This window comes from Tiliqua scincoides, chromosome 4 (genome assembly GCF_035046505.1).
Source record: "Tiliqua scincoides isolate rTilSci1 chromosome 4, rTilSci1.hap2, whole genome shotgun sequence".
Classification (NCBI taxonomy): domain Eukaryota; kingdom Metazoa; phylum Chordata; class Lepidosauria; order Squamata; family Scincidae; genus Tiliqua; species Tiliqua scincoides.
In genome coordinates this window covers 49,552,634-49,567,975 of record NC_089824.1, presented here as the reverse complement: position 1 = coordinate 49,567,975, position 15,342 = coordinate 49,552,634, and the positions used below count along the sequence as shown (strand labels likewise).

The 15,342-nt window shown below is 43.0% G+C and overlaps 1 protein-coding gene across 4 annotated transcripts in view; it reads right to left on the bottom strand.

Moving 5' to 3' along the window:
* The window catches only part of NOL4 (nucleolar protein 4), a 191,252-nt gene that overhangs the window by 97,935 nt on the left and 77,975 nt on the right, over positions 1-15,342 (bottom strand). For all 4 annotated transcript variants that reach the window (XM_066625199.1, XM_066625200.1, XM_066625201.1 and 1 more), the window contains exon 5: positions 13,752-13,884. In XM_066625199.1, the coding sequence (XP_066481296.1) occupies positions 13,752-13,884 (133 nt within the window). The remainder of the gene's footprint in view (positions 1-13,751; positions 13,885-15,342) is intronic.

Genomic DNA, 15,342 nt, shown 5'->3' with positions numbered 1-15,342 from the left:
CTGTGTTGGTGAGGCATGGGATCCTGTGCTCGCACCGCCGATGCTCCGCTGGCGGTGAGTGTTGCAAATGTGCCATAAAGCACATTTGCAGCCCTCACCACTGGTCCAGTGCTGGTGCTAGTGCTGGTCCAGTGCTGACGCTGCTCAGCGTCAGCTGGCGCTGGGCTAGCACTGGTGGATCACTGGTGCTCTGTGGCTCGATGGACACATGGACTGCCAGGCAGTGGAGAGGTGAGTGGAGGCATGGGGGGAGATGAGGAGGAGGCATTCCGGAGTGGGGGGTGGGGAAAGGGCAGGAAGAAGGCATGCCAGGGGGAGGAAGTGGTGCAAGAGGGAAGCAGGACCCAATACCTCCACTGGATCCTGAGCCTCCATGTTGGGTCCAGCACCCGACATGGAGGCTCTTGATTCTATGGCAACTCAAGGGCTTGTGCTCAGGATGCTATGGCAGCCATTTTCAGCACCATGGCAGCTCAGGATTGGGCTGTCTGTCATTCAGGTATGAATGGTGCTTGAAAGAAACTGTATCCACATCTAGTGCAAGATTTTAGAGGCTTCAAAGTTGAAAGTGATCTGTCTAAAACCAGAGGAAAAAAATTGTGCGTTTGGCTAAGAAAGGAGGTCTTGGTGGAGTTAGAAGATGTGCAGGAGTTATTAGCTTCTCATAAAGAAGAAAGTTCACACCAATATTTGCTTGGCCTTGAAAAAGGGAAGGAACATGATGAAGCAGAGAACAAAGAGGAGGTTAATGTTTTTGAAGTCTAAGGGTTAAGTTGTTGACAGATGCATTCCATTTAACTGAGAGTGTTTTGCCTGTTTTAGATGAAGATGATCCAAATAATGACCATAGCTCACAAGTGAGTAGAAATGTGCTGTCAACTAGCCGAGTTCCAGAGAAATACTACAAGAAAAGAAAATGAAGGCCACCCAAAAGATATGGTGATCATATTTCTTTAAAGTATTATGAGGTGCAAAATCTGGCAACAATTTGTTATCTCAGCCATGCACAACTGTAGCCTTGCTCTCCCTCTCCCAGTAGCAAGAGTTATATAACTTTGGGTGCAACCCTATGCTGCACTAGAATAGGCAAGCCAAGAGGCTCGCACTGTAGCCAGCGCAGGATAGGGGTTCAAAGTGGCTCAGCCGGAGGTAAGGGGAAACTTTTCCCCTTATCTCCAGGTAAGGCACCCTGGCCCCTATGGGTCTCCTCAGACTTATGCCACAAATCAAAGAAGAGCAGAGCGTCCTGAAGCTGCTCTGAACACCCCAAGAACGGGGATTGGGATCCGGCATAACTGCTGGGTCCCAGCTCTGCCTCCCGCTCCCCACCCCGGTACGCCTCCCTCCCGCCTCCTCCTCACCCACCCCAAAGCCTTGCATTGGCCCAGCTGGCCTAATACAAGATTCACAGCACAAGCCACCACAGCGGCTGCATTCAGGCTCCGTGCGCTGGCATGGCTTGATCGTGAGGAGGTGCAAACGTGCTTTACAGCACATTTGCGATGATTGGGCCAGTCCCTTGCACTGGCCCAAGTTCTTCTCTGGATTGTGCCCTTATTCCCCAACCTGTACCATTATACACAGTGGTACAGTTATAGAAAAAATATTTTTGAGACATGCACTGCTGTTCAAAAAATGTAACCTCTACATATAATGAGAGGCACCTGTATTAGCAGTCACATCCCAAGAATTGCATTTCTACACCAATACCTAAGCTACAAGCTATGAAAAAGGTTCTGTATTCCTAGGAAATATTTACAGAGCACACCTTCATTTATTTGACTGGTTTGCAAACACACACACACACACACACACACACACACACACACACACCCCTGTGAGGAAAGACATCCTAAACATTCAAGAAGCCAAAGGTTTGAATGACCACGAGTGCTGTTCATATAGGGTTGGGACTACATGGGGACACAATAGATTCAGAAAATGAGAAATCTGGGAATTCAAAGCATTAGATTTCTAAACTGTACAGATAAATGTATTTTAAAATACCACTACCACACAAATGTTAGGGGTAGTGTATGCATGCAAGTGCAGCCTTTCTGAAGCACACTTCTTGCTTGATCAGTAACAACACAGGAAAACAGTGTCACAAATCCAATTTCTGCAATTTCTTCATCGAGTATTTGGGGCTATGTGTGAAGTTCCTGACTTGGATTGGGAACTACATGCACAGTACAAACAGATGGCTTTCACTTTCAGCTTTGGCAACACTGATCACCTTTGGATGGAATGGGGAATTCAGTAAAGCTGTTTGGGTTGAAGGGAGGGGAAATATTCAGGCCAATCACTCTCCAAACAGCTGTCAAAACTGACAACTGCAAATATTTGTTGGACACACACACACACCCCTATATACATGAAGGTTGGTCCATGATTTCAGGTTACAATGGGAGTGATTATTGCATTCCATAATTTTAAATAAGTCGATAATTAACAAAAGGAAAGAACAGCTATCCTCTTATTATTTTATTTAATCCAGGTGTGCCACAGGGTCAGCAAAATGCACAAATCTCCCATAGTTCTGAATGGTGCACATATTTAAATTGCTATTCATCCCTGCAAATACACAGAAGCTGCAACCAGATCTTTTCTCAATCCTTGCCTTTATGTATTTTTCAAAGAAAACTGATATAAGGTACAATGTTTTGTGTGGACATCCATAGCCAAGCACAAAATGGCAAATGAGAAACAGTCTTCAGTGTGGTGGTGAAACAAGAAGCAAATAGCTGCATGGAAACACCCTAAAGTAATCTCTTCTTCGGCCAAACAAATATAGTCAACTTCTTTTCTCACTTTCAATTTAGACAAAATGGAAATGTAATGATTGTGGATTGTATAGATCAGTGGACAATGTGCAGTATGTCACTATTAGTCATACCTTTCAACTTTGCATGCTGGAAATAAGCAGAAGAGAGTTCAATAAAAGAAGAATGGCCTGTCATTTCTAATACTACAACATTGTTTCCAATTCCTCTGGTAGATAAGACTATATCAGCATTCCTGTTCCAAGATTCATACTTGAGGTTCTTAAATCTTAGCCAAAACGAATACTGCAAAATGTAGCAATGAGCTACTTATATCACAATAGCTCAATTGTGAGGGTGTCATGTAAATTAAATAACATCTATAGCTCATAATTAAAGATGGGTTGCCCAATTATTTCTAAAAGATATCTAGGCTGGTTGCAATCATCACATTTTGTGATAGTGAATTCCAGAAATTAATTAGCATTGTCTGCCCTGATACTACTGGCAGTGAATTTCAGTGGGTCAATGAGTCAGTTATGAAGAGGGTGGTTACCCGAATGTGTGTATTTGTTCTGCATGAAGCAGCTCTTTGCTCTCATTTTGGTCACATCCTTTGTTTTGTTGCAAATTGTGGTGAAATTCCTAATTTTGCACTACTGTATCCCTATTTTTGCATTTAGTTTGGAATTCTCTAACCTCCTGGAGGCTTCTGTGATGCCTCAGAAGCCAAACAAAGCTCTTGAGGACATCCCCTACAGTAGCCATTGTCCTGGGATGCTTTTATAGAATTCTTTGAAATCGGCACTCTAGCAGAAAGATTGCATGACCAGGCTGATAGATCAGCGTTTCCCAAACTGTGGTTTGGGACCCACCAGTGAGTTGCAGGTTGATTTTTGGTGGGTTGCGAAAAGTTCCTGAAACATTAAACACACACACTTTGCAAGCACCCTTGCCCAGGTTGCAGAAGGAAAATGTTAGCTGGAATGCTAACCTGTAATATGAGGTAATCTTCATACCCCCAAATTAAAATGGATCCCTGACATGATCAGCCCTAGATTTTTCAAGGATGCTTATCTATATTGCCCAGTTCATTGCTGAAAGCAACTGCTGATTTGTGAAAGTCACCCCCACTCACCTTGCTACATTATGAATGAAGTAACCAGTCTCCTGGGATAGCGTGAATAACTAGAACAGGCAAGTACTCAGTTAATTGTGTTAGGGAATTTGCCACTTGAACTCTGCCTGCCCAGCCATTGCAAAAAAAATCAAAACCCCTTAATCATTCCCATTTGCTTTCTGATACATGTCTTTTGATCTTTTGCATTGCCCCATTTGCTTTGTTCCCTCACTCTTTTAAAAAAAAATTGGTATAATTTATATAGATTTACCTATCTGGATCAAGTTTATTCAGGAAGGTGTTAACATGTTACCACATCTCTCTAGGCCAGGGGTGTCCAAAGTTTTTGGCAAGAGGGCCACATCGTCTCTCTGATACTGTGTCGGGGGCCGGGGGGGGAAGAATTAATTTACTTTTAAAATTTGAATAAATTTGCATAAGTTTACATAAATGAATATATTAAAGATGAGCTTATATGAATGAATGAAGGTCTTGCAATAGCGCAAGGCCTATAAAAGGCCTTGCACAAAGTAAGGCAGGCTTTCCTTTGCTGCTGCTACTGCATCACAGATGTGAAACAACAAGCAGTGGAAGGAGCCCTCATCCCACAGCTCATGCGAGAGGTCAAACTGTCGCCCTCACACTGAGAGCAGTTGCATCAGGCCAGTGTGGGCTCCAACAAATCTCCGGAGGGCCAGAGGCTCATTGGAGACTGGGAGCTTCCTGAGGGCCGCATTGAGAAGTCTCGAGGGCCGCAAGTGGCCCCAGGGCTGGGGTTTGGGCGCCCCTGCTCTAGGCCATCATGTTCCACTGTTGTTGATTTTTTAAGGGGACCACCGAGATCTGGGGGCTGTTAATCTGAAATGGAGGCTACTCAAGGCAATCTCCTTCTGGCTGGGATTCCTAACTTTGGTGGTGAGAGAGGAAAGATTATCAGTTTCCCAGCAAAAACCCAGTGGACCAGTAAGAGCAATGAAGCAGAGAGAAAGAGAGAAAGGGTCTTCGCTAACTTCTTGGTACTGTACCCATCATGCTGTTCTTCCTTCACCCAAGTATTTTGTTGCACTTGGACAGAAGCAAAAACTTTACTGTAGGTCAGCTGTTAACATGAGTAATGCTGTAAGCCTAAACAGTATACAATTAAAATTGGCTCAGTGAAGAACTAAAGACAGGAGGACAGAAATCTCCCATGTAATTTGTTAGCCTTTTCAGTGAATGAAATTTATGAGAGGTTAAAAGGATTAACACAAATCCTTTTAACCTTATTTTGATAATTTTAGCAAAATGTAAATCTTGTACTAGCTCTCCACCGAGATAAAGTTACTCAGAACAACCTGGCTAATATAAAAAGGAGAAATATGATTGGACTAAAGTGTCATGAACTATTTCTATGTTGTTTATAAAAATCATTTGCAGGCTATTATTGGCTTAAAGTCTTCACATGTAATTATGCAATAACAACCCAGAACTTGATTGTAACCAACCGTTAGTAGATTGTTGCTAACAAGTCAAACATGACAAACAATTTTGAGGCAATTATTGTCATTACAAGCCACATTCAATTGTTCAGGCACGAGTAATAGAAACTGACAGTTGTGCAGCTGGGATAGTGGTGTGGAAAATGTGATTGTTCCTTGGTCACATTGGACCAGTCAGAATTCAGCATGGCATCTGCTAACTACATAATTCATTTCTAATAGTATTTGAGTCTATTGAAAGCAAATTACAGAGCAAAACATAAACAAGCACACTTGTTAAAAAAAGAAAGCAATCTGAAAGGGGATTAAAAGGCACATGCAGTTAGCAAAAGTAGGATTATTAGTTTTCTCATAGCATGCTGAAGGTCTGCATGATCTTTTAAGATGCTGAAACTTAATGCATGAAATTTTTGTATATAAGTAATATGTTGCCTCCATAGTCTGATTGCCACACAATGGGCGACCATGCATAGATTGTGTCATGTCTGTTATTAGTCTTGAGATCACCCTTTAGTTTGGTTTTGCAGGTTTTGCTGTAATGGAGTGCTCTGATCTCTAGGAATCAACTAGCATTTCTTGACATTAAAACTTGCAGTACAATTTACATTTCTGCAGGGATAAAATTATTTCTATGCTGCTCAGCTTAACGCAGTTCTAGAGAATCATAATCACAGGGCTGAAAGGGAATTTAGAATTATCTTGTCCAACCCCTCATCTCATGTCCCTGCACAGTCCAATTTGTTCCCAAACTTGACTCTTCCTGTCATTAGGGTTACCACCTTTTGTTAAAAAATAACCCAGTCCCCAACACTGCTGGGAACTCCATGCCTGACCGATGATGTCAGGCATGACACAGTCTAGTTGGGACAGCAATGATTAACTGGGTACCCCTTGCTCGGTAACATATTATCAGATTAGTGTTGTCAGAGCACTATCTATTAGGGGGAAAGAGAGAAGTGACATTCAAAATCAGTCCAGATATATACAGTATATTCTCTTGGCCAATCTAATGGACAAAATGAGATGGAAGCTTCTTGGACATTATTATGTTACCTAGAACAGCAGCCAATTTAGGTACCAATATGCTGAAGAAATCATTTACAAACTGCCCTACATGTGTCTTTCCACCTTTCTGCCTGACAAACTGACTCCTTTCCAAACTACCAACAATGAGATTCCATGGAGTACAGGCCTGGCATACTCCAAGTATGGACTTACAAGGCATCACTTTTTTTTACTGCAAGGCTCAGTCTGAGCCTGGCAGAGGCTGCGGACAGATGTTAAATCCTATTTCTTCTCACGCCATGGCCCCAATTCACTTTGGCCCCTCTGTGGCTGCTTTGTGAGAAAGAAGAAAACACAAAGAGTTCCACTCAAGCAAGTTCTAGATTTATATAACATTTATATAATTTCTACTCTGAAATGATTGTTCAGTTGAAGATAAAGACTTGCTGGTAAAGAGTTGAGTGGCATAAGAGGAAGATCTGTGTCATGAGAAAAGACAGGTATCCCGGTGTGCTGTTTGCTCTGACCTGGCCTTGGGTATTTAGAAATTTCATTCCAAATTCCAAGAGGAAGGCTTATGGCAGGAAGGAGATTCCCATGATGCATCCTTTTTCATGGGGTCTCCTGATATTAATTTGTGAAACTTACAGTGCATCTCAGAAAGTTCAATGGGCATTACACCTTTGAAGCAACTGAATATAATTTAAGTCAGTGAACTAGAGATATATGTCAGATTCAGTTAAACTCTGCACAGGTGACAAAGGCACTAATTTTCTTTGATACAGTGATATCGCTTACTCCCACTCTGAACAAACTTTTGTGATTTTGGCATGAAAAAGATAACAGTTCAATTGATTTTCAGTTCAGCCCTGAGGCTCATTCTGAAACATGCAGATGTAAATGTTCCATGTTTTTTTCTTTATTGACAAATGAATTCAATGCTTGTGAAAGGTGGTAGACCTACAATCTTGGATGTAGCGGACATAGTTTTATCAGAGCTGATGCTGTACAATAGTGGGGTTTCTCCACATTATTCTACCAGCTTGCCTCAATCAAGCCAGTTTACAAACTAGACTGGGAAAAGCATGCATAAAGTCTAAGTACCCATCATCAGTAGACGTATTAGTTGGATAGGTTTTTTCTAACCATTCAGTCTTTAGTCCTTAGTTCTTCTACTAACGCAGGGCCCAATCCTATCCAATTTTCCAGTATTGGTGCAGCTGTGCCAGTGGGGCATGCACTGCATCTTGTGGTGGGGCAGCAGTCACAGAGGCCTCCTTAAGATACGGAAACAGTTGTGAGCTGCATTGCGGCTGCACTGGTGCTGGAAAATTGGTTAGGACTGGGTCCACAGTCAAAATTCCACCTGCATATAAGATAGATGCTTAAACTATGATTTATTTGTATAGAACACTTTTGCAGATCTTAGGAGAAGGTTTTCCCTAGTGGAAAGGAGAACAGAGTTTTTATCTAATGCAAAAGAACATAAAGTTGAATCAGCACAATGCTTTGGGCTTAAACAAAGTGCTATGTTGCAGTTCTCAAGCCATTAGCCCTATTTACTTCTTCATGACTAGGTATACAGGGATAGGCCCCACCCCAAAACACACTTTCATACAATTTGTATGCATACAAACCCACTAAGGATCAGAGCCTAAAAGCCCAATCCTATGTATTTCTACTTAGAAATAAGTTCTACCAAGTTCAAAAGGGCTTACTCCCAGGAATGTGAGTATAGGATTGCAATCATAGGTTGCATGGAAGTAAGTCCCACTGTATTACATTATCCCAGTGTTTCCCAAACTGGGGGTCAGGACCCACCAGTGGGTTGCAAGCCAATTTTTGGTGGACTGCAAGAAGTTTCTGAAATTTCCTCTCTCTTTTTTTAAAGCAAGCATCCTTACACAGTTTGCAAAAGAAAATTGCAGCAGTGGGAAATCCAGATGGAGAGACCATTCTCGTGGCCGGAGTATTAACTTGTGGTACAAGGTCTTCTGCATACCCCCAAATTAAAATGCCACATTTTCCCATTTTTAGTAATTGACATGCCATAGATCACAAGTGAACCCAGTTTCAGCCTTTTGTCTGGCCTGGAAGACCGCTGGAATGACTGCAAAAAAGGTTTGGGGGAACAACCTTTGAACTCCATTTCTAGGAAGTCTAGCAAATGTCTATACACATGTTATGTGTAAGGTCTCTAGTGGTCCTGGGAGCATAGGACCCTGGTTTATTATTAATAACAAATATTATTTCTTTCTAGAACACTTCTTTGTCTAGTAAAGCTAAGTGGGTTTTGACAGATTGTCATTCTAAAAAGTGGGTCCCAGTGCTATAAAGTCTGGGAACCATTACAATATCCCATTGAACAGCAAATACTATTATTCTGCTCTAATCACAGAGTTCTCAAAATGTGTGTTAGAACTCATCCCACTTGCTCATTAGATTTCCACTTCCAAGAGCCCAATCCTAACTTCCATAGTGCTGATGCAGCTGTGCCAACGTGGTGCACGCTGAATCCTGCGGTGGGCAGCAGTCATGGAGGCCTGCTGAAGGTATGGGAGCATTTGTTCCTTTACCTTGTGGCAAGTCTCCACTTCCCCAATAGGTCTCCTTGTACCTATCCTAGCTATTTTGCTAGTGTAAGAACTGAGAACTGTAAGGGAGAGGGAATGTGTTTGGTCTCAGTGCAAGTCACTGCTGCTGGGATCCACCTCATCCTTCCCCCATTCTGCCTCAGCCATTCACCTTCCCTGTCTAGACACTCCTCAATTCCTCCCTATCCTATTTGTCCAATTCCCCATCCCTAGTGCTTGCTTACCTGTGCTCCAGAAGGTAGCCGGCTGCAGCACTGGGCCAGTGGAACCGCTAATGTTTGAGACAGTGGCTCCAAAATAGCCACTGTAGGCACCACTGTATGGCCATTTCCAATAGCAAAACTCTGTTCTGCTGTTGTAAATTGAATGTTTGGATTGGGCTGCAAGTATAGGATCCAATATGCTCACTTTTCAAAATCTACCTGAAATTTTTAGAGATTTTTTAACAGAAACCTCTGGATGTTCTTCCCCAGTCTAGATGCTCTCAGAGCTGCTGCCCTGGTGTTGTCCTTTACATTTGAATCCTGTTGGTTTTGAAGCATTAATAAGCTGTCCCTTCCATAACAAATAGTCTGAAGTAGGCCATAAACCAAGTAAGCCAACAAAAAGTCTATATTCCTTTAGAAAGAGATGTGCAATTGTTATTCTCACCAACACAACTAGGCCCCAATTCTTAAATCGACAAGACCTTAAGGGGAGTTATCTTCATGAATCACTCAGACCAGATATGCATATGGTGTTTCTAGTAACCTTTAATTTTAAAATAAGACCCATCATGATCTTGTTTTCAGACACAGCATTTTACAGATGCTGGTTTTAGGCACCACCAGTGGGTCTGACATGCTCATATTATGACTTGGAGTTCTCCAAGAAAGAACAGGGGGAATAAAAGCAGAGCCCCAGCTGCTAGGCTGGAATCCTGCTTGTGGGTAAGTGACAGAGGATTCTATCAGAATGAATTAGTTTAGGGCAATGGGGTGGGAAGCCTTGGGGACAACAGTCAACGATTTAGGATTAGATGTACTGAACTGGGCATACTGCAGTCCTGTCATCCAGAGGGGCAACTGGGGGCAGGAGTATAGATGTGTACATTGACAGTCAGAGCTAGGGCACTGAAAAAACATGACAGGCAGGAGACAAAGGTTAAAGTGAACACTATGCAATGGAAGGAAGCATCCTGGCCAAGATAGATTTCACCTGTGCAAAATTTGCCCCAATCTTCGCAAACTGTGCTTCAACTAATGGTATCATTCACAGCAACAAACCACACATTTATCTCAGTAAAGTAGAAACTTACAGTTTATTTCAAGATTTGGATGCATCATATAGTGGCAATCTAGCCCAACAGCCATTGAACCTTTCACATATTACCCTGAACACTGGATATGATAGTTGAACTGTCATAGCAATCTCTACCTCTAGTAATCATGATGCTCCAGTTTGGCAACCTCTGCTATATACTGTTGTGGGAAGCAAGATCCCATGGAATTCTTGCCTCCCTCAGATCACAGGGACCAGAAATCATCAACATTTTAATTTTCTTTGAGTTAACCCTCATGCATTCCACCATAATTTCCAGAGTAGATGAAAAAGACAAAGAGTTCATTGTCATCAATTTATTGTGGAAACTAGAGCTATTATAGCACTCTCTGTCCCAAAATGTTGTCCAATGTGGGACTGAAATGGGAGAGGGAGTTCCTGACATCCTACACTTGTGTGTGATGCTAACACACAGTGAAATTGTAGAGGTCTTTTCTCACACATAACTACAGATGGAACACTGGGTGCAGTACTACTCTGAGCTGTATTCCAGAGAAAATGTAGTTACCAAAGAAGCGCTGAACAACATTGAGTGACTGCCTGTGTTGGAGGAGCCTGACAGTGAACCAACTCTAGAAGAACTTCACATGGCCCTGGACTCCCTTGCCTCTAGCAAGGCACCTGAGAAAGACAGCATCCCTGCTAAAGTGCTGCAAAGAGATCATCACCACTGAGCTGCATGAAACCCTCTGTCTCTGCTGAAGAGAAGGTGGAGTACCTCAGGACACAAACATCATCACACTGTACAAGAACAAAGGCAACGGTGGCGACTGCAATAAATACCGCGGCATCTCTGGTCAGGATGGTCTGGTCTAGAGGGTAGAGCCTCTGTTAGCCTGAAGATAACATCAGAAGGTCACCAGTTCGAGGACACCAGCAGCTCCCTGAACGGCTGAGAATGGCGAGACCTTGAAGCAGCTGACAAGCCCAGCTGAGTGATTCCACCTGCTCTTGGTGTGAGCAAGAAATGTCTTGGCTGCCCTCCATGTGAGAGATGGAGCTGCTTGTCAGCCTGTGTGGGAGAACTGGAGGCCAGAACTGAGATCAAACCAGGAAGATCCATTCTGAAATGCTGTTGGTTATTGAAAGAGAGAACCTCTATGTTTGTAAAAATCCCCTTGAGGGGATTTTTACAATTCCCTTGTAAAAATTGTAAAAGGGGAATTCCTCAAGGGGAATTGTAAAAATTCCCCTTGAGAAACGCCTGCCTATGTAAACCGCCTTGAATAAAGTTGGAGAAGTAATCCGATGACCAGAAAGGTGGTATATAAATACTTAATTATTATTTTGATTATTATCTCTCTCCTTAGCATTGTAGGAAATCTGTTTGCCTGAGTTGCATTAAAGAGGCTAAAGGTACTTGCAGAGAGCATCTATCCAGAATCGCAGTGCAGATTCCAAGCCAACAGGTCCACCACTGATATGGTATTCTCCCTTAGACAGCTGCAGGAGAAATGCAGGGAACAACGACAGCCACTCTTTATAGCCTTCATAGATCTCACAAAGGCTTTCAACCTGGTCAGCAGGGACGGCCTCTTCAAGATTCTCCCCAAGACTGGATGTCCACCCAGGCCCCTAGCATCATCAGATCCTTCCACAAGGACATGAAGGGCACTGTTGTCTTCGATGGCTCCACATCAGACCCCTTTGACATCCAAAGCGGAGTGAAGCAGGGCTGTGTTCTTGCGCCGACCTTGTTTGGGATTTTCTTCGCTGTCCTGCTGAAGCAGGCCTTTGGAACTGCAACAGAAGGCATCTATCTCCGGACCAGATCAGACAGAAAGCTCTTCAACCTCTCCAGACTGAGAACAAAGTCCAAAGTCCAGCTGAAATGTCTGCGTGACTTCCTCTTTGCCAACGATGCAGCAGTCACTGCCCACTTTGCTAAAGATCTCCAGCAGCTCATGAACTGTTTTAGCAAGGCCTGCCAAGACTTTGGACTGACAATCAGCCTGAAGAAAGCACAGGTCATGGTTCAGGATGTGGACTCACCTCCCTGCATTACAATCTCTGTGTGTGAACTGGAGGTTGTCCCTGACTTTGTATACCTTGGCTCAATGATCTCCGACACATTTTCTCTCGATACCGAGCTAAACAAATGCATCGGTAAAGCAGCTACCACGTTTTCCAGACTCACAAAGAGTCTGGTCCAACAAGAAGCTGACGGAACATACCAAGATCCAGGTTTACAGAGCTTGCGTCTTGAGTACACTTCTGTACTGCAGCCAGTCATGGACTCTTTGCTCACAACAGAAGAGGAAACTGAAAGCTTTCCACATGCGCTGCCTCTGATGCATCCTCGGCATCACATGGCAGGACAAAGTTCCAAACAACACAGTCCTGGAACGAGCTGGAATCCCTAGCATGTTTGTACTGCAGAAACAGAGACGCCTGCGTTGGCTCGGTCATGTCGTGAAAATGGGTGATGGCCAGATCCCAAAAGATCTCCTCTGTGGAGAACTCATGTAGGGAAAGCACCCTACAGGTAGACCACAGCTGCGATACAAGGACATCTGCAAGAGGGATCTGAAGGCCTTAGGAATGGACCTCAACAGATGGGAAACCTTGGCCTCTGAGCGCCCCACTTGGAGGCAGGCTGTGCAGCATGGCCTCTCCCAGTTTGAAGAGACACTTGCCCAACAGACTGAGGCAAAGAGGCAAAGAAGGAAGGCCTGTAGCCAGGGAGACACACCAGGGACAGACTACATTTGCTCCCAGTGTGGAGGTGATTGTCACTCCCGAATTGGCCTTTTCAGCCACACTAGACACTGTTCCAGATCCACTTTTCAGAGCGCGATACCATAGTCTTCCGAGACTGAAGGATGCCAATTGATGGATTGATTTCTCACACAAACCTTTGTGCCATAGTATTCTTTGTTTGCAGTGCTATTATCCACTAGCAAAATTGCCATTATTATATTGGGTAGAGGATATGTAGCATGAAGGTCTTAATATTTATGAAACCTTGAGCAAATGTGCATGTATTGTGTGGCTAGGTTCTGCCCTGTACAGCCTTTTATCTTTTCCCTTAGAAGTGAATGGCAGTCATTCACTTATATAAGAGAAAGTAAGAGTAGGCACTCAGAGAGTGCATTGTCTTTTAATAATAAATCATAGGAAAAGCTGGATAGTTTTGTGTCCTTGGAAAATGGCCCAAAAGTAGGCCAGATCACTTAGACACAAAACAGTGGGTACAATTGTCTTGAGACACAGCAACACTATTCTCAGATCAGAAGCATCCTAGGGAATGCATGGTATAAAAAAAAAAAGCCTTCATTTCCTGTCCTAAACCATTTTTTCATTGTGTATTCTCGTGTGACTGCACAGTTTGGAAAGTCAACCTAATCAAAACAATAAGATAGTATACCAAGTCATCATCTATTAAATGATACAGTTAAACTACATAGAAGGAAGAGAAGGAAATGGAAAGAAGCAACAAAACTCAGCTTCATTTGGTGAATGATAAACTTACCATCTTGCTGGCCCTGGAGATTCTGTGGACTTTGAATTCTTTCTTCAAGATTTGAACTAAGATCAGAGTTCACAGCAGACATCCTGGTGGAGTCACTCAGATCAAATTCATCACTTTCTATGGAGCTCTCATCCTGAAAACATGAAATTCCATATCACAAGCACATTAACAAATGCCAAGCTAATTTTCAGGCATTGTGTTCATTGTAATTTACCAAGCAATCACTGGAAACCAATCAGCCTAAAACAGACATCCCAGAAGGTTTTGATTCTTTTAAATTTTACTAAGAAATCTATACAAGAATAAATAATTGGACACAATGTTGTGTCCAGTTATATATGCCTAAGGTTAAAATCCTATACAGTTTAAAATAAAATAAAATCCTATTTCCTAGGAGTCCCGCTGAATTCAGTGAAACTTACTTTTGAGTAGACATAGGATTGCATTGTTAATCCTACCAATGTGTGTAAATGGACTCAGGATTGTAAGCTACTGTAAAAGGACATGACTGAAAGCAAAGTACAATTTCCATAAGCATTTAAAATTACTATGATGATCACTGAAGGGTTCCAGGTAGCTAGTGTGCCATTATCCTTCTCTATATGTTTACCCTTTACTTATATGAAAAAGCAAAGTTTTGCTCTTCTATATTAGCCAGAAGAATTCTTTGCACTGGGTGAAGACATGCTACCTTAATGCTTCCAAGAGTAGTTCAGATTTCCAAAGTAACTTTTTTTTTTCAACATACACTATTACCAAGATAGATAGTACCTGCATTGTGTATTTTGGAGAACAACATTTGGGATCTGTTCTGTACAAATTCATTGTTAGCCCCAGCGTTAGCTGTCCCCACTGCTGCAACCATCCTCTCCTTTTTTCCATTGAAATTTAGCTGGCAGAGTGTGGCTCCCCCCCCCCCAGAAGGTAAGTCTGCCTCATATGGGTTGGGGAGCTACATCTCCCTCCTTGATATGGGTTCAAAAGAAGCTCTGGAAACACTGCAGTTGCTCTCTGTTGTTTTACTGGCCCATCCAGCTAGATCAACACAAAAGGAAGGGAAGTTGTAATGATGCTTCCGGAGGCATCCAACTTCCAACTTCCACCCCTAGCGTTATCCCTTTCAGCTCACCTGGTATTACTTCACACAGGTGGCCTCTTCAACCTCACAGTGAGTCACACTGCCAGTCTCTGACTGCCTGCCAAAGGGGCTGAGCTTTTTTTCTTGGAAGGCTGCTTAGGGTTCGTGTAGTCTCCTGTAGCCCAATAAAGCTCCTGGCCTAGCCAGTATGCTGGTTTGCTCCCTTCTCCCTCTTCTTCCTTGGTGATTCTCTTTCATGGTTTCCCCTTCCTTATTTTCCTCCCCTTCTGAGCTTTTCCCTCCTCCTCATCTCTTACTTGCTCCCTCTCCTGCCTCTGTCCCTTCTTGCTTCCATTCACTGGTTTTCTTCTCTTTCGCACTCCACCAGTTTTCCACTTGATTATTTCTGAACTTCCTCTTCATTTTCACTTATCTCTTTTTCCCACCCTCAGCCCCACCTTTGATTGAAAACAGCCATCAACTGGGTCACTGTGGTCAGTGGCTTGGATGCCA